General features: G+C 58.6%; 1 protein-coding gene across 1 annotated transcript in view; it reads right to left on the bottom strand.

Moving 5' to 3' along the window:
- The window catches only part of TSNARE1 (t-SNARE domain containing 1), a 133734-nt gene that overhangs the window by 10370 nt on the left and 101931 nt on the right, over window positions 1-21433 (bottom strand). The window contains exon 14 of the mRNA XM_082363853.1: window positions 4642-4747. Coding sequence (XP_082219979.1) covers window positions 4652-4747 — 96 coding nt within the window. The 3' untranslated portion in view covers window positions 4642-4651. The remainder of the gene's footprint in view (window positions 1-4641; window positions 4748-21433) is intronic.

Raw genomic sequence — 21433 nt, 5'->3', positions numbered from 1 at the left:
CTGGTCACACACTGAGCCCCGACCCTGGTCCCACTCTGAGCCCTGACCCTGGTCCCACTCTGAGCCCCGACCCTGGTCCCACTCTGAGCCCTGACCCTGGTCACACACTGAGCCCCGACCCTGGTCACACTCTGAGCCCTGACCCTGGTCCCACTCTGAGCCCCGACCCTGGTCCCAGATGAGCCTTCATGCTGGCTGTACATTGAGTGCAGGGACCCCGGGTGGGCAAGGCTGCTGGGCGCCATCCTTCGTCACTCTGCTGAGCTCCCTGCCCTGACCTGCCCCTCAGGCCCCTGCGAGGACCAGGCAGAAGTGGGCTTGCAAACCTCGGCAGCTGGGAAGAGCTGGGCCCGGGCGGGGTCACAGCCCTGAGAGCCGGGCAGGGGTGCTCGGGCGCGGCCTGGATAGCGCGGGTGGGTGGGGATGTGAGGTGGGGCTGCACCTCCCCTTGGAGCTCCCTGGAGGGCACGGCCCCCCCCCCCCCCCGGACGCACAGCAACAGGCACGTGCGAGGCCCGTAGGCACAGGGAGCCTGAGCCCCTCCCTCAGGGACTGCTTTTCTCTGCAGAAATAACAACCCCCTGCATTTGAATAGAGCCTTTCCCTTCCTCAGAGTGCTGTTTATATTTAGCCATTTTCCGCCTTTGTCCTCAGAGCAACTCGGCAGCAGGGAAAGAGGCAGACGCTGCAGCCCCATTGCTCTGCGGAAACCCGGGCCCAGAGCGGGTGGGCCTCCAGGTCCCACAGGCGCCCCTGCCGCCTGGCCCAGTGGCTGGTCAGTGGTCACAGAGAGCCCGGGGGTGTCCGGACGGGATCTCTTCCAGCTCGGCGGACACTCCAGAGATGAGGTGCCCCTATGTGGGCTCAGGGCTCCCCTGGTCCCACGGTGCCCAGAGACCCCCACACCCACAGACCCCCACACCCACAGACCCCACCCAGAGAGCCTGGGGTCTGGCTGCAGGAGCAGGAACTCCTGGCTTGTCCTGCCGGGCTCTGAGCTGCTAGGAGCCGGAGACCCCTCTTGCCCTCTGTGCCCATGGGACACATAAGTGGCTACTGGCTGGCCGTGTGGCCTGGGCCTCAGCCTCGTCTTCCATCTCCCCGGGGATGGGGCCATGGCTGGCAGCCCAGCCGCTCCGGCCAGGGGACTCACTGGAGGGGGATCAGCTGTCCCCCCACCCTCTTCCAGTCTGACCTCATCTTAACTAATGACATCTGCAAAGACTGTTTCCAAATACACTAACATTCTGGGGTCCTGGGTGTTCGTCTGGGGGGACACAGATCAACCCAGTACAGTGGTTGTTGTCGTTGCCATGGTCACTGTTGCTCCCAGGATGGCTGGTCTACATGAGCTGGCCGTGCAGCCCTGGCCCAAGAACGCCTCCTTGGGGTCCCTCTCGCACCGAGAGGGGTTCAGGGTACAGAGCTGCCCTGCCCTGGGGTGCAGTCAGATCTGATTGTGCAGCGGAGGGTGGGCCAGAGCAGAAAGCGGAGGGCTGCGTGGCCGCTACGGATCCCTAACCTCGGAGGAAAGGAGGGCGAGGGGGCTGTGGATCTGAAGGAGAGGAGAGGCAGCTGGAGAAATCGGGAAGCCCAGGCAGACCGGCCAGCCCCTCCCCCCGCTGGGCCCACAGCGCTGGCAGGTGTCCCCACCCCAGGGCACAGGAGCACACGGAGACCCAGTCATCACAGCCCCTCACGCATGGGGGAGCCCGGGCTGGGATGCCACACGCCCTGCGTACGACCGTGGGCCTCAGTCTCCCCTGCAGGACGGTGCTGACGACGCCCATCCCGCAGGCCATGACAAGGACAACCCGAGTAACACGCATGTCCCCCTCAGGCATCACACACACGGAGCTCTACCAGTGCCCTGGGGCTGCCATCACAAATGACCGCCCCAGCTCTGGAGGCCAGAACCCCAAATCAAGGTGCCAGCAGGGCCATGGTCCCTCTGAGGCTCCGGGGGAGGGTCCCTCCTGCCTCTCCCAGCTCTGGTGGCGCCTCGTGTTCCCTGGCTGTGGCCTCATCTCTAGAGTCTCTGCCTCCGTCTCCACGTGGCCTCCTCCCATGTCTCTGTCCCTCCCCTTCTGACAAGGACACCAGTCATTTGATTCAGCACCCAACCTATTCCAGTCTGACCTCATCTTAACTAATGACATCTGCAAAGACTGTTTCCAAATACACTCACATTCTGGGGTCCTGGGGGTTCGTCTGGGGGGACACAGATCAACCCAGTACAGTGGTCGTTGCCGTTGCCATGGTCACTGTTGCTCCCACGATGGCTGGTTTTGGGCTCCTTGCACAGCCTGGTCAGCGCAGGCTGGGACGTGGGGATGGGTGGCCGGGGCGCGTGGCAAAGATGCACCTGCATGTCTGCACACAGCCGTGCTTGGGCAGATGGGAACCCACCTGTTTGGAGGACTCGGTCGAGGAGGGAGGACCCGGTGGCACCCTCTGTGACAGGGTTCCTCCCAGGCCCCCACACCCAGAGCCCCTGCAGCCTCTGTACCCGCTTAGCTCACTCATTGGGCTAAAGTGCACCTGCCTTGGAGACCTGGCAGGAGGAGCCGGGGGACACGTCACGGCTCCTGGGCCCTGGCTGGGGGCCACCTGGGCTCGGGGTAAGACGACAGTCAATCCCGCACAGGAGAGCCACGGAACCTCACCCAGACGCCAGGCACCACAGCAGGCACACCTAAGTCCTACCCGCGATCCTACCTGCTCCCACCCCCAAGAAGCTCTAAGCACCAGGAGTTCTCTTTGCAGGGCCAAGACTTCAGCAGCAGAACCTCCATGTGTCCTGCTTTACGTTCATGTCCAGAAGTCCTGAAGCAGAGGGTGGACAAGCTGACCAGGGACACGTGGGGGACCACGTAACACCTGGGTCACGTGCCGCATGCCTTTGGGGAGATCCAAGACCTTCTGAATCCAGGGCCCCAGGGATCCTGCCCATCTCAGGAGGTGGGGAGGACCCATCAAGGTCATGGATGGGCAATGCCCACTCACAGTAGGCTGACAGTAAATGGGAGTCTCCCTTCCCCAGGCTCCACCTTCTGAAGTTCAGCGCAGACCAGAAGCTGGCTCCTCGGCCTCCTGGCGGCGCCCCAGCCCCACCCTGGGGACAGTGTCGTCTAATCAGAAGCAGCCCAGCGAGGACAGGGCTCTGGACAGCATGGCAGCCAGGGCTCCGCACCCCGACTTTGCATCTCAGCCTCACCAGAGCGGCTCCTTTCATGACAGGGGCCCCTTCTAGGAGAAGTCTGAAATCCAGGAGTCCCAGGGCTCAGGGAGTTCGGTTGGCTGTGTGGCATGTCCTCTGCGAGGGCTCCCGACTGCAGTGACTTCCGTGGGGCTGCTGCAGCCCCTCACCTTCTGACCCCCACCCCAGATGCCGTCACAGGCTATGGTGGGGATCACGGGGGACGGGGACGGGTACACCCGAGGGCGGCCACGGAGCTCACTGGCTTGCCTGCCCCTCCCCAAGACCCTCGCCTGGCCCCTGCCACGCCCCAGAGCTGGGCCCAGGCACTGCATACTTGGATGCCCCAGAGCTGGGCCCAGGCGCTGGATACCTGGATGCCCCAGAGGAGGCACACTGGACAAGATGAAGGCCGGCGCCCCAAGGCACCTGACCCTCCTCTGCCCCCTCCCTGAAGCCGGAAGTGTCCTCCTAAAGGGCCAGTGCATGAGCAGGTGGCCTGGGCATGGAAGCCAGCCTCCCAGATGCCCACGGTCAGCCCCCTGGACTCACTTAGGGGCCCATCGCAGCAAGTGGCACCGACCCTGTTTGAGCAGCAGAACGAGGGTGGCCTCTGCCTGCCTCTCCAGGAGCCCTCACTCTGGGGGAGCTTAGAACCAGACCCTCCAGCCCCTGTCGGGCCCTCAGATGATGCAGCCCGGCCGGCATCCGTCTGCACTTCCAGAGAGACCCTGAGCAGAACCGCCCAGCTGAGCCACCGCCCAACTCCTGACCCACATAAACTGCGACAGTACATGTCTATTGCTGCTTTAGGCCCTGAATTTTAAGCTAATTGGTTACACGGCAGCAGGTAACCCAGACACCCGCTCAACACGCTGCGGGGCTCCGGCGGTCCATCAGGGCACCACACATGTTCTGTCCCAGACCAGCCTGCTCTGGGTCCTGCCCAGAGCCCGTGCCCTGGAGGACCCCCACCCCATCCCATCCAGGTCTCAGCACCCCCTCTTCCCCAGGAGCCCGTGAAGCTCCCTGACGACTCTCCCCACGAGGGGCCGCTCCCTGCCGCTTCCCCAGACTCCCAGCACAGGCCCGCCGCACGACCCAACACGCTCTGCTCACGACTGCCCAAGGGGACTTGCCAGCCATGACCTTCTGGAAGTCAGTGCCTACACAGAGGGGAGCTTCAGGAGAGCCTGCCCCAAGGCTGTGAGTCCCAGGAACACAGGGCTCCCCTCTGCCTTATTCACCAGTGGTCACCAGGGCCCAGCCTCTGCCTGACACAGAGGAGGATGAATGGATGGGTGGACGGATGGACGGATGGATGGAAGGATGGATCAAAAATGGGTAGATGGGTGGATGGATGGATGAATGGACTTATCAAGGATGGGTGGATGGGTAAGAGGAGGACAGATGGATGGTGTGGGGGCAGGTAGGGCACTCACCACAGTGGCATCACTTTCGGACGGAGGTGGCGACGATGAGGATGAGGACCAGCAGGACGGTGACTCCCGCCAACAGGAGGTAGCACTTGACCTTGCGTCTCTGCAGCTGCGGGAGAGAGAGAGTCGTTGTCGTGTCTTGCCCCCCGCCCACCGCCTCCCATCCTGGGGGACAGTGGGCCTGTGACTTGCAGGGGGCTGGGCCCACCCGGGGGCAGGGCCCATGCAGAGCCTGCCCCTTGCAAGGGGCTCTGCCCTGAGCTGGCACATATGCATTCAAGATCTGCCCTGGGCTGGCCCTGGAGCCAGGCCCGCAGGGAAGGAGGCAGGAAGGCCAGTGGGATTCCCGCAGCTCCAGAGGCAGCCAGGCCTGGGGGCGGCTCCTGGTTTGCCGTCCTCAAGCCAGGATCTTAGCCTCATCCCTTCTTGGGACCTTGGATTCTCCTGAAAGCATAGGATGATGTCATGGGCTCTACAGGGACACTTGAAACCTTAATGAAGATGATGCAGGGAAAGTACATAGCCTGGGGTCTGGCAAATACCAGACATGAAGTCCTCACCAGATACTCTCCTTATTCCTGTACACTGTCGTGGTTATTATAAAGTTAACAACTTCTGGGCCCACCAGAAGGCCTCATGGATGAGAAGACACACAGATCTGGGCTGGGAAACTCATTAGGGAGGGTTGGGAGGCTTCATGAAGAAAGTGATGCCTCATCTAGGTCCTGGGTGGAGGGGGTGTGACTCCCCAGACAGGCCAGGAGGTGGGAGGTAAGGGACCAAGGGAGAGCCTGGGGAGAAAAGTGAGAGCTTAAAATAATCTGGTAGGTCACCAAGTGTCCGTGGGATGGGGAAGGGGAAGGGAGATGGGTAGGACAGGCCCGCAGATCACAGAGAGGTTTGGACAGCACCCCTGAGATAGCACAGTGAGGAATTGTAAGCAGGGGAGTGACATGTTCTAGAGAGTTAGTGAAGAGGCCACTTAGGAAGAAAATAGGAGGATGGGTAGGAAAGGGGAGGAGAAACAGGAAGACCGATCCCTGGAAGGACAGGGGCCTAGTGCAGAAACGGGAGATCAGAGGGGACAGAGGCAAGACGAGGAGGGGAATCCTTAGAATCTGGCTGTGACGGGATATTGGAGAGAAGTGAAATAGGTCAAGAATGAGTCCCCAGGCAGCTCATCTGAGTCATTAGGTGGATGTTGAGGCTGGTCATTCTTTCATCCATTCATTATTCCACTCACTCATTCACCCACCTACTCGCCAATCCATACACCCGTCCATCCCTCCATCCATCCATTCGCCCTTCTATCCACCCACTTTCTCAAGGGGGCTCTAGGCTCTAGAGTAGGGGTTGACAGTGGAGCCTCTACTCAGCTGTGGGGAAGGGAAGAGACTGGCAGGGACAGGGTAGTGGGCGGCAGTTCCTGGAGTAGGTGGGACTGAACTCTGGTTGGGGAGGTCGGTGTCCTCCCAAAACAATGAGTTTTGGGGTGAGGACAGGGTCTAGGGAGGTGTCTCAGATCTGCTGGGCATTGGATGGATGACTGGCCCCCATCTCAGCTGCCTTGGTGTCTTTCCATTTTGGGAGGGACCCACACACCAGCCTGAAGACCAGCCATCATCAGAACAGCCCTGCCTCCCAGGCCTGGGAACAAGTATTGTCACTGTGTTCTGGGCCAGGATGCTGGTCTCAGAGAGGTTAAGTGACCTGCTCCAGTCTTCACAGATGGTGTGGGGCAGATCTGAGGTTCAGGCCTCTCTGCCCCTCTTCCCAGCTACTGTCACAAGTCACACTGCTGCACAGACATGCCAGCTGGGAGGGGCTGGGAGGGGCCAGAGTGAATCAGACACAGCCCTCAGGGAGCGCACAGCTTGGGGTGGGCAGGAGGCCAGAAACCCACAGCCCTCCTGGCAGGGAGAGGGCTCAGAGGGAAAGGTGCTCCGAGCCGGGGGCCCTGCAGGACCCTGGACAGCACCCATGCCCTCGGTCCCCATGCGGCAGGACAGCCGCTCCTTCCCGAAACCCTGTGATGAGCCCCGTGCCCTACTCGGGTTGCGTGGACTCAGACCCTCGCCCGGCGCTGGCAGGCGGGTCCCGTCGGCACACGTCTGCAGATGAGGGGGTGGCTCAGAGAGCCTCCAGCTCGTGAACGGCAAGCAGGGTTTGAGCCCGGCGCCCGGCCGCAGATCCTGTGCGCGGCACTCCACACCCCTCACAGGAGGGCCGACGCAGTCCAGCAAGGTGCGCCCTGAGGGTACTCAGCCCCCCAGCACACCCAGGCCCCCAGCGAGGACCGACGGGGACATCTGCGGGAATCTGGGTGCCCGTGAGGAACACAGCCGCGGGGGTCAGGCAGGGCGGGCTTCCAACCCCGTCCTCGTGTCGCAGCCTGACCACGTGACCTGGGGCACATCACTGGCCTCTCAGCCTCCGGGTGGTCGCACTCGGCTCTCCCATCGGTGCGGCGCAGGCAGAGCCCAGTGACACGGCCGGCACTGGCCGAGTGCTCACCACCTGCTGGGGTGGGGGGGAGCAGGGGGTGGGCCTGTGCCTGCCCAGCCCGGCCCAGATCAACCTTCTGGGGACCCTCAAGCTGGCCTCACACTGGACAGCGGCCGAGCGCCCGCTTGGGTGTGATCTGCACTAGGCCTGTCCCTCCCTGGTCCCCCCTCGTCCACCCTCCGCGCCCCACCCCACCCCCGCCGGGTTGAACAGAGGAGGGGAGGGAAGGCAGGGAAGCTGGGAGCCGCAGCAGCCGAGGGACCTGGCTGGAGGGAGAGTGACCCCAAGAGAAGCGGGAGAGGTCACCTGAGGGGAAGGGGGGAGGCGCGTGACGTCCCAGGGCCCTCTGAGCCCACACCCAGCCTCCACCAAGCCCAGCCCCTTCCCGTCCCTCCTCTTCCCCCCAGCAAACCACGTGGGGCCTCTCCACCGACTTGAAGGGGAAGAGGCGGGCAGGCGATGACAGGCGGGGCCCAGGGGCCACCAGATGCTTGGGCGAAGACATATGGCAGAAGCAGAGGCAGGCTTTGATGCTGCGCTCTGCTCTGCAGCCCCCGGTCCCCTCCTGGCACAGGGCAGAGCCCCCAGCCTCTGCTCAGCCCCCGCACCTGCAGCCTCGCCCACCGGGAGGGAGCTCCGGTGCAGAGGATCCAGCTCCTGGGGGGCTGGCCTGCCCGGAGCCGCGGGCCTCCTCCCAGCTCAGTGCCAGCAGCGGGGTGGGGGAGGGGGCAGCCCAGGTCCCTCAGCTGGAGGCCGCATCTCGCTCCCCCAGGAGCAACCAGTGAGACGGGAGCCCCTCCCCGAGCTCTGGGGAGCAGGCGGCCGCCCTGAATACCACCTCGACCGAGGGGCTGACCTTTCCAGCTCCCGATGAAAGGGTATTGACCACATCCGTGACCCTCCAGGAAAGCGTGGAGGAGACTTCCTAAGGGGGCAGGATGTGTTGTCCTGTTCATGTCACTGCGCCTGATAAGGGAGAGGGTCTGGAAAGGCCCTCAAGGCGCTAGAGTGGACATGGCTCATTTGCATGGAGCTCGGGCCATTTATAAAGGCGGGAGGGACCCAGGGACCTGGGCAGGGGCTGCTGGATGGACGGTCGGGGCCTCGGACCCCATAAACCCCTACTCTCCAGGCTGGTGGGGGGGGGGCGCCCTCGTCCACATCAAGCTCTCATGACCCCACACTGGGCTCCACCCTCGCCCCCTGCTGTGGAGGACACCAGGCCACAGACCTGGGACGTCCATTGTTACAGGCTGAACTGTGTTCCCCAAAAAGACATGCTGAAGTCTTAAACCCAGGACCTCAGAATGGGACCTTATTGGGAGATGGGGCCTTTACAGAGGCCATCGAGTTAAAGAGAGGTCATCTGACCGGCGTCCTTGTAAGAAGGGGAAATTTGCACACAGCTTCACGGGGAGAACACTGTGTGAACATGCGGACGGCCGTCTACAAGCCCAGGAGGGGCAGAGTCTCCCTCACAGCCTCAGAGGCAGCCAGCCGTGTCTTGGCTACTCTGAACAGAGCTGCAATGAACATAGGGGTGCACGTATCATCTCGAACCACGTTTTACTCCAGATATATGCCCAGGAGTGGGACTGCAAGATCATATGGTAGCCCTATTTTTAGTTTTTTTAAGGAATCTCCATACTGTTCTCCATAGTGGCTGTATCAATTTACATTCCCACCAACAGTGCACGAGGGTTCCCTTTTCTCCACACCCACTCCAGGATTTATTGTTTGTAGATTTTTTGATGATGGTCACTCTGACCAGTGGGAGGTGGTACCTCATTGTAGTTTTGATTTGCATTTCTCTAATAATTAGTGATGTTGAGCATTTTTCATGTGCCTCTTGGCCAACTGTATGTCTTCTTTGGAGAAATGTCTATTTAGGTCTTCTGCCCATTTTTTGATTGGGTTGTTCATTTTTTTGATATTGAGTCGCATGAGCTGTTTGTAAATTTTGGAGTTTAATCCCTTGTCGGGTACATCATTTGCAAATATTTTCTCCCATTCTGAGGGTTGTCTTTTTGTTTTGTTTATGGTTTCTTTTGTTGTGCAAAAGCTTTTGAGTTTAATTAGGTCCCATTTGTTTATTTTTGTTTTTATTTCTATTACTCTAGGAGACAGATGGAAAAAGATATTGCTACGATTTATGTCTAAGAGTGTTCTGCCTATGTTTTCCTCTGTTTACAATACCCAAGACATGGAAGCAACCTAAATGCCCATGGACAGATGAATGGATAAAGAAGATATCTTATATATATACAATGGAATATTACTCAGCCACTAAGAAGAATGAAATAATGCCATTTTGCAGCAACATGGATAGACCTGGAGATTATCATACTAAGTGAACTAAGTCAGACAGAGAAAGACAACATCATATGATATCGCTTATATATGGAATCTAAAAAAAAATGGGGCTTCCCTGGTGGCGCAGTGGTTAAGAATCGCCCTGCCAATGCAGGGGACACGGGTTCGAGCCCTGGTCCGGGAAGATCCCACATGCCGTGGAGCAACTAAGCCCGTGCGCCACACCTACTGAGCCTGCGCTCTAGATCTCGCAAGCCACAACTGCTGAGCCCGTGTGCCACAACTACAAAAGCCCCCGTGCCTAGAGCCCGTGCTCCGCAACAAGAGAAGCCACCACAAATGAGAAGCCCGCGCACCACAACGAAGAGTAGCCCCCGCTCACTGCAGCTAAAGAAAGCCCTCGCGCAGCAACGAAGACCCAACACAGCCAAAAATAAATAAATAATTTTTTTTTAAATAATAAAAAATTTTAAAAAGATACAAACTTATTTACAAAACAGAAACAGACTCACAGATGTAGAGAATGAACTTCTAGTTACAAGGGGGAAGGGTGGAGGGGAGGGATAGATTGGGAGTTTAGGATTGACATGTATGCACTGCTATATTTAAAATAGATTACCAACAAGGACGTACTGTATAGCACAGGGAACTCTGCTCAATATTCTGTAATAACCTAAATGGGAAAAGAATTTGAAAAAGAATAGATACATGTAGATGTATAACTGAATCACTGCTGTACACTTGAAATTAACACAACATTGTTCATCAACTATATTCCAATATAAAATAAAAATTAAAAAAAGAAGACAAAAGAAAAGGCAGCCAGCCATGCCGACACCTAGATCTTGGACTTCTGGCCTCCAGAACCGTGAGACAATAAATGTCCACCATTTCAGCCACCCAGTCTGTGGTGTCGGTCACAGCAGCCTGAGCTGACTAACAGACCAGGCCCTGGTCCATCTCCTCCGCTGACCCTGGGGAGCAGCGATTCCCCTGGGTGCCAGGGCCCCTCTGACAAAGAGCTCATGGGTCCAGCGGAGTCCCGGGCCTCGTCCAGGCCAGCCCTGGGCACCCCCCACGATAGCACAGCTGCGGCTCCACCTCAGCCCTGCTCATCCAATGCCCTCGCTGCCCTGGGTGCCCTCGGGCCCTGTTTCTGACCTCCCAGGAGCTGGGTGCAGGACGCGAGGGCCCAGAGACCAGTAGGGCTGAGGGTCCATCAAGGCCACCACGTCCTACAGTGGAGGAGGTGGCCTCACCAAGGATGCTGTCAGGGCCGTGGACGCCTCCGGAGGCGGTGAGCACCTGCACTGGGCGTGTCCAGGCAGCAAGGACCACAGGTCACTGTCTGGGAACCATGCTGGTGGATGGCCCAGAGTCCCCCAGCCCTCTGCCCAGGTCCTGTTCCCACAGGACCATCACGAGGGCCCCGGGGAACAGGCTCCACGCAGAGGCTCCCGAGACACAGAGCAGCCCCGCCCTGGGGGCTGCCCGCCTCAGTCCCCGTGGAGAGGTGCTGGGCGCTACACACTGACCACCACCCTCAGGACAGCCCTGCGAGGGGCCCGAGCGCACCCATTTCACAGGCGCAAACACTGAGGCTTGGGAAGTGCAGCTCGCCCACAGCCCCTCAGTAGGGGTGTGGGGACAAAGCTGCTCAGGGACCACACAGAGGGAAAGAGCAGGAGAGGACGTCAGGGGGACAGAGCGGGCGAAGCCAGTAGGGGGGCCTCAGCCTTGCCTCCCCACCCAGGAGGGGGTCTCCTGCCTGCCTCCCGCCTCGCTCCCCACACTCCGGGTGCCCCGGCTGTCAGCCATCAGCTGATTAATCACTCTTAAACGGCAGACCCACAGTGAAGGAGGCTGATGGGGGCTGGCGGTGGGGAGCCAATTAACCTGAATTACGCTCTTGATTGGGGCCCAATTAGTGTCAGCTGCATGGGGTCAGAAGCAGTCCTGGTGCAGTAATTGTTGAATTAATTCCCTGGCTGGGAAGAGCTGCACCTTCCCAGCCCTAGCACCGGACGCCGGCTGGCTTCCCACCACTTCAGTGAGGCTGCGGCCTCCCCCTGGCCTGGCCTGGCCTGGCCTGGCCCACTCCCGCTGTGAGAAGGGGTGGCTACGTGATGGTTTGGAAAGGGGGCTTGCTCGGCACGTCCCAGCCCTGCAGGGCCTTCCCACATGTCCCTCCCTCTGCCTCTGCAGCTCTTCACTCAGAGAACTCCTCCTCACTCTTTAAAACCCAACTCCAGCATCACCGCCTCCAGGATGGCCTCCCAGGTGTTCCCTGGCTGCAATGGGAGCTGTCTCCGGGGTCCCTGGCCCTGCTTCCCTCTTCACCAAACTTGCCTCCTTCCCTCTACACCTGCTGAAGGTGACCATGACCCTCAGGAGGATTGCTGCCCTTAGCTCAAGCAGGACTTAGTGGAAGCAAGATGACCAAGAGGAGCGAACCAGCCATCCCAGCCAAGGGGTCCAGGGAGGGGCTCGGCAGACACGGCCCTCAGGCCTCCACAGGCTCGTGTCCACAGTGAGGAAGGGTGGACGCTGGCTGGTCAGTCCAATGCGCTCACCCACGTGCTGCCCTCTGCCTGCTCCCCCTTCCCCTAAAATGAGGGTCCAGGGTGTGCACCGCGGCAAAGACAGCAAGTGCGAGGCACAGGGGCTGGAGGTTGTCGGAGGTGATCCTGGCTGAGCAGGGCAAGGAGGTGACCCCCGGGGCCTGCAGGGGCATGGCCACAGTGAGAAGCAAGACCCTGGCTCCCAGAATACTAGACAAGCAGGGCCTCTGAGGCAGGGGAGGGCAGGAGGACGCCGGCTTAAAGTGCCGAGACCCACCCCCAGGCTCCTCCCCGCCCCCGGGGACAAGGGCTGATCTCTGGAGGAATTCTCTGGGACCCTGGGCTCTGGGACCCCAGGCCCAGTGAGGGGAGCAGAAGCTGGGGGTCAGAGCAGGGCTCGGGGTAGAGTCAGCAGCGCCGGCCCTGAGCCCCGCAGGGAGAGCTTTCTCCAAAGGCCCAGCCGGCCCAGGGAAGCCGCCACCCCAGTAAAGCTCACAACGGCTCACACTTCTCGAAGCCCCTTCCAGCCAGCATGTTAGCGCCCCAGCCCTAAGTACACGCAGACATCAGGGACCCCAGATAGTTGCAGGGTACCCATTGCAAAGGACAGAAAACAAAACAAACACAGAAACTCAAAGAAAGAGTCAGTGCAGGGCACAGAAGGAAACTTCCAACAAGTAACACAGTCCTGGGAGAGCAAGGAAAGCAGTGCCGGCAGAGTCCCCCGGGACAGTCCCCAGGGGAGGGGCCTGGGTGGTGGGTGTGAGAGGGCCCTCCAGGCCCCCAGCCCCTCCAGGCCCGCCCCCTACACCCGCCTGCTGCACCTGCACCCCAAGATGGCGCCAGTGGAGTGGCCGAAGGAGAGGCCCCAGCCCCCCAGCCCTGCACCGAGGATGGGCCTGGTGGGAGTGGGGTGCGGAGGCCCCGGAGCAGCTCTGGGGTGGGACGTGCAGGCCCGGCGCTCCGCCCCCTCCCTGCCCCCTCTGGCCCCACTGGTTGCCCGGCGGCACTGGGAGCCCGGGGAGAAGGGCCTGGACTGCCCTCGGCCAACTGCTCTAAGGCTCCTCGGCCATAGCAAGGTCGTGGCTACGGCAGGCAGGAAGTGACCTAGTGACGACCATGGCTGCACAGTGCACGCTGCACGGGCCCACGCGTCCCCCAGACACACCAGAGGGGAAGCAACTCACCCACACCCGTGGCAGGACCTCAGCCTGTCCTGGCAGCCCCCCTCCCCGCCCCCTCTTCTTACCCATCGCCCCCCAGAGGCTGGCCTGCGCCTGGCTCCTCTGTCACACCAGCCCCTCTGAGCTGTTTCGGGCAGTCACCTCCCCTCTCTGAGCCCCAGTTTCCTCACGTGACAACTGGGGACAGTGACACCCCTCCCCATGGGTTCTCTGAAGGCGGATGCCCCTCCTGGACCCGGCACGGCTCATTTCTCTGTCCCTTCAGCCCCCAGTTCAAGGGCACCCCCGTCACAGGTGTCCCAGGCCAGCAGGGCCCGCATACAGTAGGTGCTCACTGAAGCGCGAGCCTCTTCCAGGGCCCAGGGCTGGAGGCCGGAGGCCCAACATGTGCTGAGCCATCAGGCCAGCCCTCTGGGCCCTTCTGGACTCGCTGTGCCGTGACGAGTGGGCCAGATGGGCTCGGGCCCTGGAATCCCCTGTCTCCAGCAGCTAGGGGCTCCGTGGGGGAGGACGGAGGGAGGGGCGGGGTGGGAGGGGTGAGGGCATTTGAGCATCAAGTGCCAGCTTGGGACTCAGTGGGACCAGCACCCGCTCTGCTCCCTACCCCGCCCCCGCTGCCACCATCTGCAGGGACCCTGGGGGCTGGTCCCCGAGGCCCTGGGGAGCAGGAAGCCCAGAGAAGGGCGGTGACTCGCCCAGGGGCCCCCAGCGAGGGGGACTCCCGGGGCCATGTGGTCCCTGTGTCCTGTCTCGGCCCCTCTCCCCATCAGCCCCTTCCCTCTGACCCTTGGGCACCCTCGTCCCCTCCTCAGAAGCCGTTGGGCTCCCACTCCCTTCCTCAGAAACCGCTTCTCATACAAATGTATTCAGAATACATGACATTTCAGAAACATCTATTTGTATATATTTAGACTCCATTTCAAAAGAATTATTCAAAATCGGAGCCATTTGGATGGATGGGTGTGGAACGGATTGTTTCTTAAGTGTTAGCCTCAAAAATACCATGTTTTCTAAGTGGATTACAAATGCTGTAATTATTGAAATGGGCACATTCGGCTGGGGGAAAATTTCAGAATTATGACTTGATTTAGGGATTCTGTGTCCTAAGACAGGGCCTCGGGGGCACCCACCCTGGGGCTGGAGCCCGAGGGCGGCTGAGAGCTCTCGGCTTGTCTGCCGCTCCGTCGGGAGGCTGAGGGCCCCTAGACCGAGCCAGGTCCTGCACGGGCCGCAGGCCTGTCCCTCCAGGGCCTGAACTGTCCTTGTCCGCTCTCCAGCTGGCTCAAGTCCTGACCAGAAGGCTGGGTCCAGTACCCCCGGGGCCAGAGCCCCACCCCATGCCTGCCCCGCTCCTTGATCGGGACAGGCGAGCTGGCCTACTCTCCCCTCCCCGACCATGACTTCTGGTTGCAGGGCGTGGCTGGGCCAGGCCTGGCACCCCACCCTGGGCAGTGTTGCCGGTGGGGACAGAGGAGGGCTGGGAGCCGGACCCCAGGCACTGGCTGTAAAATGGGCCAGGTGACCGCCCTTGGGGGTGCCCAGGGGCACAGTATCTGCCACATGCCCGACCCAAAGTGGGCTCCCTACTAGTCAGCAGCTCAAACAGAAGGTCTTGCTGGTGAGTTAAGCCCAGGCTGTGTCCTTCTGCCGGTGGCGGCCACGCTGCCGGTCAGCTCGGCTGAGAAGCAAAGGCGGCTGAACCAAGCCAGCGGTCTGGGCCGGGCTCTTCCTGCCACACTGGGGGCGGAGTCCACTGGTGGGACCTCCTCCAGGTTCAAGGGCACTCAATAACAGCTAGAAGGCTCCACATAGGCTCCCCGGCCCAGCAGTGCCAGCGGGGGCTACACAGGAAGTGATGGGCACTCACGGCCACACGGTCCCCGCAGCAAGGGTGAACCGGAGGTGCTCCGGAGGCCGCCCGCCAATCAGGCGCTGGTCGGTCAGTCGGGGCACAGCCAACAGCAGAGCCTCCTGGGCCCGGGGGCGGCCCGAGGAGTGAAAGGCGAGGGCAGCCTCCCCACCGGCAACTCCCGTCTGTGTAATACATGTGCACACGCGTGTGCGTGACGATCCGATCACTGGAAGCATCACGATTGTTATGTTGTCAGCAGTCTTTCCTTTGCAGGTGGGGTTATGGGGAACTTTGTTTGATTTTTGGTTTTGTGTTTTGGCTGCAATGAGCTTCTGTAACAAAGTTCCGGCTCCTCCAGACGTCCCCCCACCCCACCCACCGGGAGGCCCACAGGAGAGGCAGGAGGAGGAACCTGTGGGGCGGCAGCATCCGGGCTGAAACTCACGCCCCAAAGAGGTCACAGCCCCCGGCCCTCAGCCCTGACCCCCATTCCCTCGTTTCTGCACTGAGCCTCCCCTGGGCACCCTCCCTGTGCCAGGTGACCCTCTGGACACATCAGGCACGAGAAATCCCACCGAATTACCTCTCCCCAGTCTCCGAGCACGGTCCAGGCAGGAGGGCAGCATGTGCCAAGGCCCTGAGGCAGGGGACACTTGGTGTCCCTGGAACGAGGGGGCAGCGCTGGTGTGGGCTGAGCAGGGTAGAGGCCTCCACACGCACTATCCCTCCGCCTGGGTGCTCATCCCCAGATATCACACGACCCACCCCACCTCCCGCAGGTCTCTGCCCATCTGTCACCATGTCAGCTATCCCTCACTGCCTATCCTATCTAAGAGGGCACCTCCACGCACTGGCCACCCCTCCCCGACTCATCTCTCCGCCGGTTCTCCCGGGAGCCGAGCTGGATGTCTCCTTCACTCCTGGTCATGTCTGGTTCCCGTCACGGCAGCGTCAGCTCCATCAGGGCAGGGTCTTTGTCACTATCGTTCACTGAGCCCTGGGAACAGCGGCTGCACGTGGTAGGGGCTCGTATTTTTGTGGGCTGTGTTGGTGACCAATCCCACACAAGGAATCCACAGGCCTTACACAAGCTGCTCCATCTAAAACGGCCTGGCACGAGGGTGGTTCCCTGAGAACGGGCGGGTCTCCGGTCTCTGCCACCTCACACTAGCTGGGCGGCCTGGCCCCTCTGAGCCGCAGTTTTCTCATCTACAAAACGCGGTAATGAACGGGTCTCGTGGAATCAAAGGAGGGGACGCAATGGTCCCTGGTGACTTCATGCTGTGGACATGCGCGCTCTCATGCTTGTTAGTAAACAGCCCCCAGACTCTAGGGGATCACCCTGGGTATGGCTGCTCCCGTGCTGAAGCCCCAGGGACCCCACCGGTCCACGCCGGGCAGGAGCAGGAGACTCTGCGCCCTGGGGGGAGCAGCCGCTTGCCTCGGGCAGCGCGCATGCCAAGGCTGCCCTCGGGCTCCTCCGTGCTGGGCTGCAGCCTCCACGCCCGTACCTGGCAGCTTTTCAACACATCCTACTTAGAGCGAGTGTCAGAGCGGGGGTGGAGGGCGGGTCTGTTAGAGACAAACCTCTGTTTGCTTCTCCCCCTCCCTCCTGCCCTGCCCCACTTGCCTGGGCCTCCGAGGTTCTCACCAAGGGCGGCAGCGTGCCTACCCCGTCCAAGGAAGCCCATCTGTTTTACCTAATGACGTGTTACGCCCCACCTCCGCCCGCGGTTTCTCCAGGAGAAGGAGCCTCTTTGTCTCTTTCAGGCACCAGGACTCTGGCCTCTGGTACCCCCACCCCTTCCCGGCTGCATGGGACACGCAAGGCTCCCCAGACCCCGGGGCCCTCTACGCACGGCTTCCCCGGGCCCCTAGGTCACCACCCGGCACCACCACGCCCGGCAGTTCTGTCTCCTCTGCCTCCCACTCTATCCGCTCCCACCAGCCGAGCGCCCGCACTGGGTGAGGAGCCATGGACCCCAGCCAGCAGCTCACCACCGTCCAGCAGGGGGACGCGAGGACGGAGAGAGGGCCTCACACTCCCGCTCTGCCCGTGGGCTGCCCCCGCACGCCTGCCAGCTCCTCCCAGGAACCCCTTTCCCCGCTCCACCCCAGCCTGAAACAGAACCCTCCCCTGCCTGCAGCGCCCAGAGGTTGCCACGCCCCCCGCCCCTGTCCCCAGAAGCGTGCCCTGCGTGGCTGGTCCCCGTTCAGTCTCTGTGCCAAGTGTGAATTCTCAGAAACCCCACAGCCTGACCCTGCCCTTGGGACTCCCTGCCCCTGAGAACCCAAAGATGTAAGCCGAGGGAGAGATGCGCAGGGCAGGCTGTGAACCTGCAGCCCCTAGCACCTCCTCCAGGGAGGCCCCCAGGGTTCCACTCTCCTGTGTGGGCACAGGTCTGCTGGTGGAGAGCCCCTGAATGTGAACCCAACCGTACCACTTCCTAGCTCAGTGACCTTGGCCGGTCCTCGAACACTGAGCCTCAGTCTCCTCTTCCCAAATGGGGCTGAGCACGGCCACTGCCCAGGCTGCTGGGAGGATTAAGAGATCTCGTGAGTGCTGAGCCCAGAGCCTGGGGCTGAACAACCAGGAAATGAGAAGCATTTGTCTCGGTGAGACTCCGCCTCCCTGGCCGCCTCGTCCTCAACATCAGCGGCAGCAGCAGCACAGACAAGGGACCACAAGCTACCCCCGTCCCCAGACAAGGAGAGGAGCAGGGACACAGGGGGGTCACCCTCCTCCCCCGGGCCCACCATGTCAGGCAGTGCTGACCAGGAGACCCCACCCCCAGCCTGCTCTTGACAGAAGCACACTTTTGGGGAGTCTTTCCTTTGGGTTCAGGCAAAAAGGACCCACCTTGGGAACACCGAAGTCTGCGGGGAGGTGTCCCCATGGGAGGGACAGGGATGCATCTGATTCCCCTAAGCAGAGTGTCACCCCTTCTCCCCACCTCCTAGGAGGGGGCCCTGCAGCTTCCACAGCGGTTTTCACCCCCCGATTCCTGGCCTGGGCAGGGCCTGTGCCAGCTCGCCCTGCTGTGGGCCCTGGAGAAATCAGTGTCCAGTGCAGGTCAGACCCTCCAGACCCAAGCTCAGCGAGGAAGCCCACAGCGCTGGGCTGACCTGGCGCTCCTGGGACCCCTCCCACTGCAGGACCCTGGGAGGGGCACTCTTTGAGTCCCATCTGAGGGGGCGGTCTCCCAGGAACTCCCTCCTTCAGAAAGCAACCCCAGAGAGTTGGGCAGGAGAAGCAGGAAGCAGGGCTGAGACGTCCAGCAGCCGGCAGTGGGGACCACCCAGGGGCCACGCTGCCAACCTCCTGCAGGAAGGGAGGCCAGACTCCACAGATGTGGTTACAACACCGTAGCGGCCCTGGCGGCCGGAAGAGCAGAATTAAATGCTCTCTGGATGAGAAGTCCCCCAATTCCAACTCAGTGAAGCCACAGGCTCATAATCAAACATCATCAAACAAGGAAGAAGGCAGGCAGGTCAAGAAATAGATTAGACAACCAGAGACTGTAAAAACGGAGGGAAACGTAAGGATAAAATGTCTAAAGAATGAAATATACGGTCATCAAGAGGCAACAAGGGACTATTAAGAATGAACAGAAGATCTGAAAAAGATATGAACTTCTAGAAATGAAAAACACAATTTTTGAAGTGAAAGACTTAGTTGACAAGTTAAGCAGAAGATGTGACCCAGCTGTAAACTTAGAGGCATATCCGAGTGAATCAGCCATTATCCCACAAGACAGACGGGGACTGGAAAACACAAAAGAGATGGTAAAAGCGACGGGGACAGAAGGTGGGGTTTCTAATATATGTCCAGTTAGTGTTCCAGAATGGCAGGGAACGTGGGAAGCAAGAGGACAGGCGGTATGTAAAGGGGTGACAGCTGCAGTTTACTAGGACTTATACACACAGGCATCCACTGATCCAAAAGCACATAGAGCAGAAGAAAAAAACAATCCATATCTGGACATACCTTGGGAAAACCGCAGAACTGTAAATACAGAAACAAGATTTTCCATTGGCCAGGGGAAAAAAGACAGATCCTGAAAAAACTAAGGCAGGTGGACGGCCACCAGACTCCTCGGCAGCAACGATGGAAGCCAGCCGGCACTGGAGGGAAATCCCACTCAAGCTGGAAATCTGCACCGAGCCACACCTCACGTGAAAGACAACATGGGCAAAATGGCATTAAAGACAAACAGAACCCGTCCATGTGATCACCAAGAGACCTGTCCCAAAGGGTGACATCCAGAAAGGAGGAAGAGCCCAGAAGATATGAGATAAAGGAATGACTGGTGACCAAGGACATGACACCGCTGAGTCGTAATCAGCACGGGCTGCAAAAATCACACCATCCCAGGCGTGAGGTCCTTAAAAAACGGAGAACTAAGGATGGGGGTGAGAACAGCACGTGAGTTGAAGGCAGTGACCTGAGCTCAAGTGCTTAGAGGCCCACGTGTCCATCAGGAAGGGAGAGAGGGTGATAATGTCTGCCTTTAGACTCTGTGGCAAAATTTCAAGGGAAACAAATGAAAGGTTGAAATAAAGTGTAAGAAAAATTGAACTAACTTTTAAAAACGATGGATTAAAGAGACACGACTAAACCCATCTGGATTAGAATCCTGGACGTCAAAGAACGTTATTGGAATAATCAGTGACACCTGAATAGAGTCTGTGATTCAAGAGCAATATTTGATGAGTGTTAATTTGCTGGTTTGCTGGTTACGCAGGAGAGCGTCCTGGCCCTCGGTAATTACACGCTGAGGTATGAAGGAGCGACGGGCATCGTGGCTGTAAGTGATTCTCAGGGCAAAGAAGTGCCAATGACTGGGGAGCACGGCTAAAGAAATACAGGAACTCTGGGTCCTAGCTCTGCAACCTTTACGTAAATTTGAACTCTTTTTCAAAACAAAAAGTTTAAAACTCCAGTACTAAAAAATAAAGCAGCTTTCAAAAATAAAGATAAGTATAAATCAAAAAGTAAGATGAGATAAACAAGAGCTAATATATCAACAATGGCTAAAGCTCAGCCAGGGAAAGAACGAGCGTGTCACAATGGATTTTAAAATCCAGCTCAATGCTGGAGACATTTCAAAAGCATAAAGGCACAGAAATATCGAAAATGAAAGAATAGGAAAATATATAGTGAAAGCATTAATCAAAAGAAAGCTGGAATAGACCCATTGATAGCAGACAAAATGGGTTTTAAGATACAAAGCACCAGGACTTCCCTGGTGGCACAGTGGTTAAGAATCCGCCTGCCAATGCAGGGGACACAAGTTCGATCCCTGGCCCGGGAAGATCCCACATGCCACAGAGCAACTCAGCCCATGCGCCACAACTACTGAGCCTGCGCTCTAGAGCCTGTGAGCCACAGCTACTGAAGCCTGCGCACCTAGATCTCGTGCTCTGCAACAAGAGAAGCCACTGCAATGAGAAGCCAGCGCACTGCAACGAAGAGTAGCCCCCGCTCGCCGCAACTAGAGGAAGCCCACGTGCAACAACGGAGACCCAACGCAGCCATAAATAAATAAATAAATAAATAAATAAGATAAAAAGCACCATGTGGGATAGAAAAGGTCACTTCATAATACTAAGAGTTTCAATTTACCAAGATGATACACCTATTCTACACTCATATGCAACCTAGAAAAAAGAGCCATAGAACATATAAAGCAAACATTTATAGAGCCACAGGGAGAAATTTCCAAATTGAGCAATGTGGTACAAGATTTCAACAGATTTCTCTCAATTTATGATAGGTCAGGCAGACCACAAAAGGGAAAGACAGAGCAAATTTGCATTACCAAGTTAACAAGCTTGGTTTAGTGGACACTGATAGAACTTTCCATGTCTGTGTATTTAAAGAATGCACATTCTTCTCAAGCACATTCTCAAGTATGGAATATTTAGAGAATTGGAAAGCTCTAAGCCATAAAGCAAGTCTTAACAAATCTCACATAAAAGAAATACTCTAAACAAAATGCGACTGTTAGAAGGTAAGAAGGGTAAATCTTAAATCCCCATGCATTTAGAAATTTTACCATTCATTTCTAAATAACTCATAGGTCAAAGAAAAAATCATAATAGACATAATATTTTAAATTGAACAATAATGGACATATGATATATCACAACGCGGGGGCATAGTAAACGTGGCCCTTTAAGGGAGGTTTATAGACTTGAAATGCTGGTGTTAGAAAAAGAGAAAGGCTGAAATTTCATGGACTGAGCATCCAGCTTTAGACATTAGGAGGAGGAAGAACTACCATACAACTGAGAGAGAGAAAGCGAGGAGATGACAAAAAGTAGACAGCAATCGAAAATCGAAACTAGCACAAAATAGAACAAAGCCAAAGACACTA

This window comes from Balaenoptera borealis, assembly GCF_965194805.1.
Source record: "Balaenoptera borealis genome assembly, chromosome: 17".
NCBI classification, from domain to species: Eukaryota; Metazoa; Chordata; class Mammalia; order Artiodactyla; family Balaenopteridae; genus Balaenoptera; species Balaenoptera borealis.
This window is presented reverse-complemented; position numbering and strand designations above follow the sequence as displayed.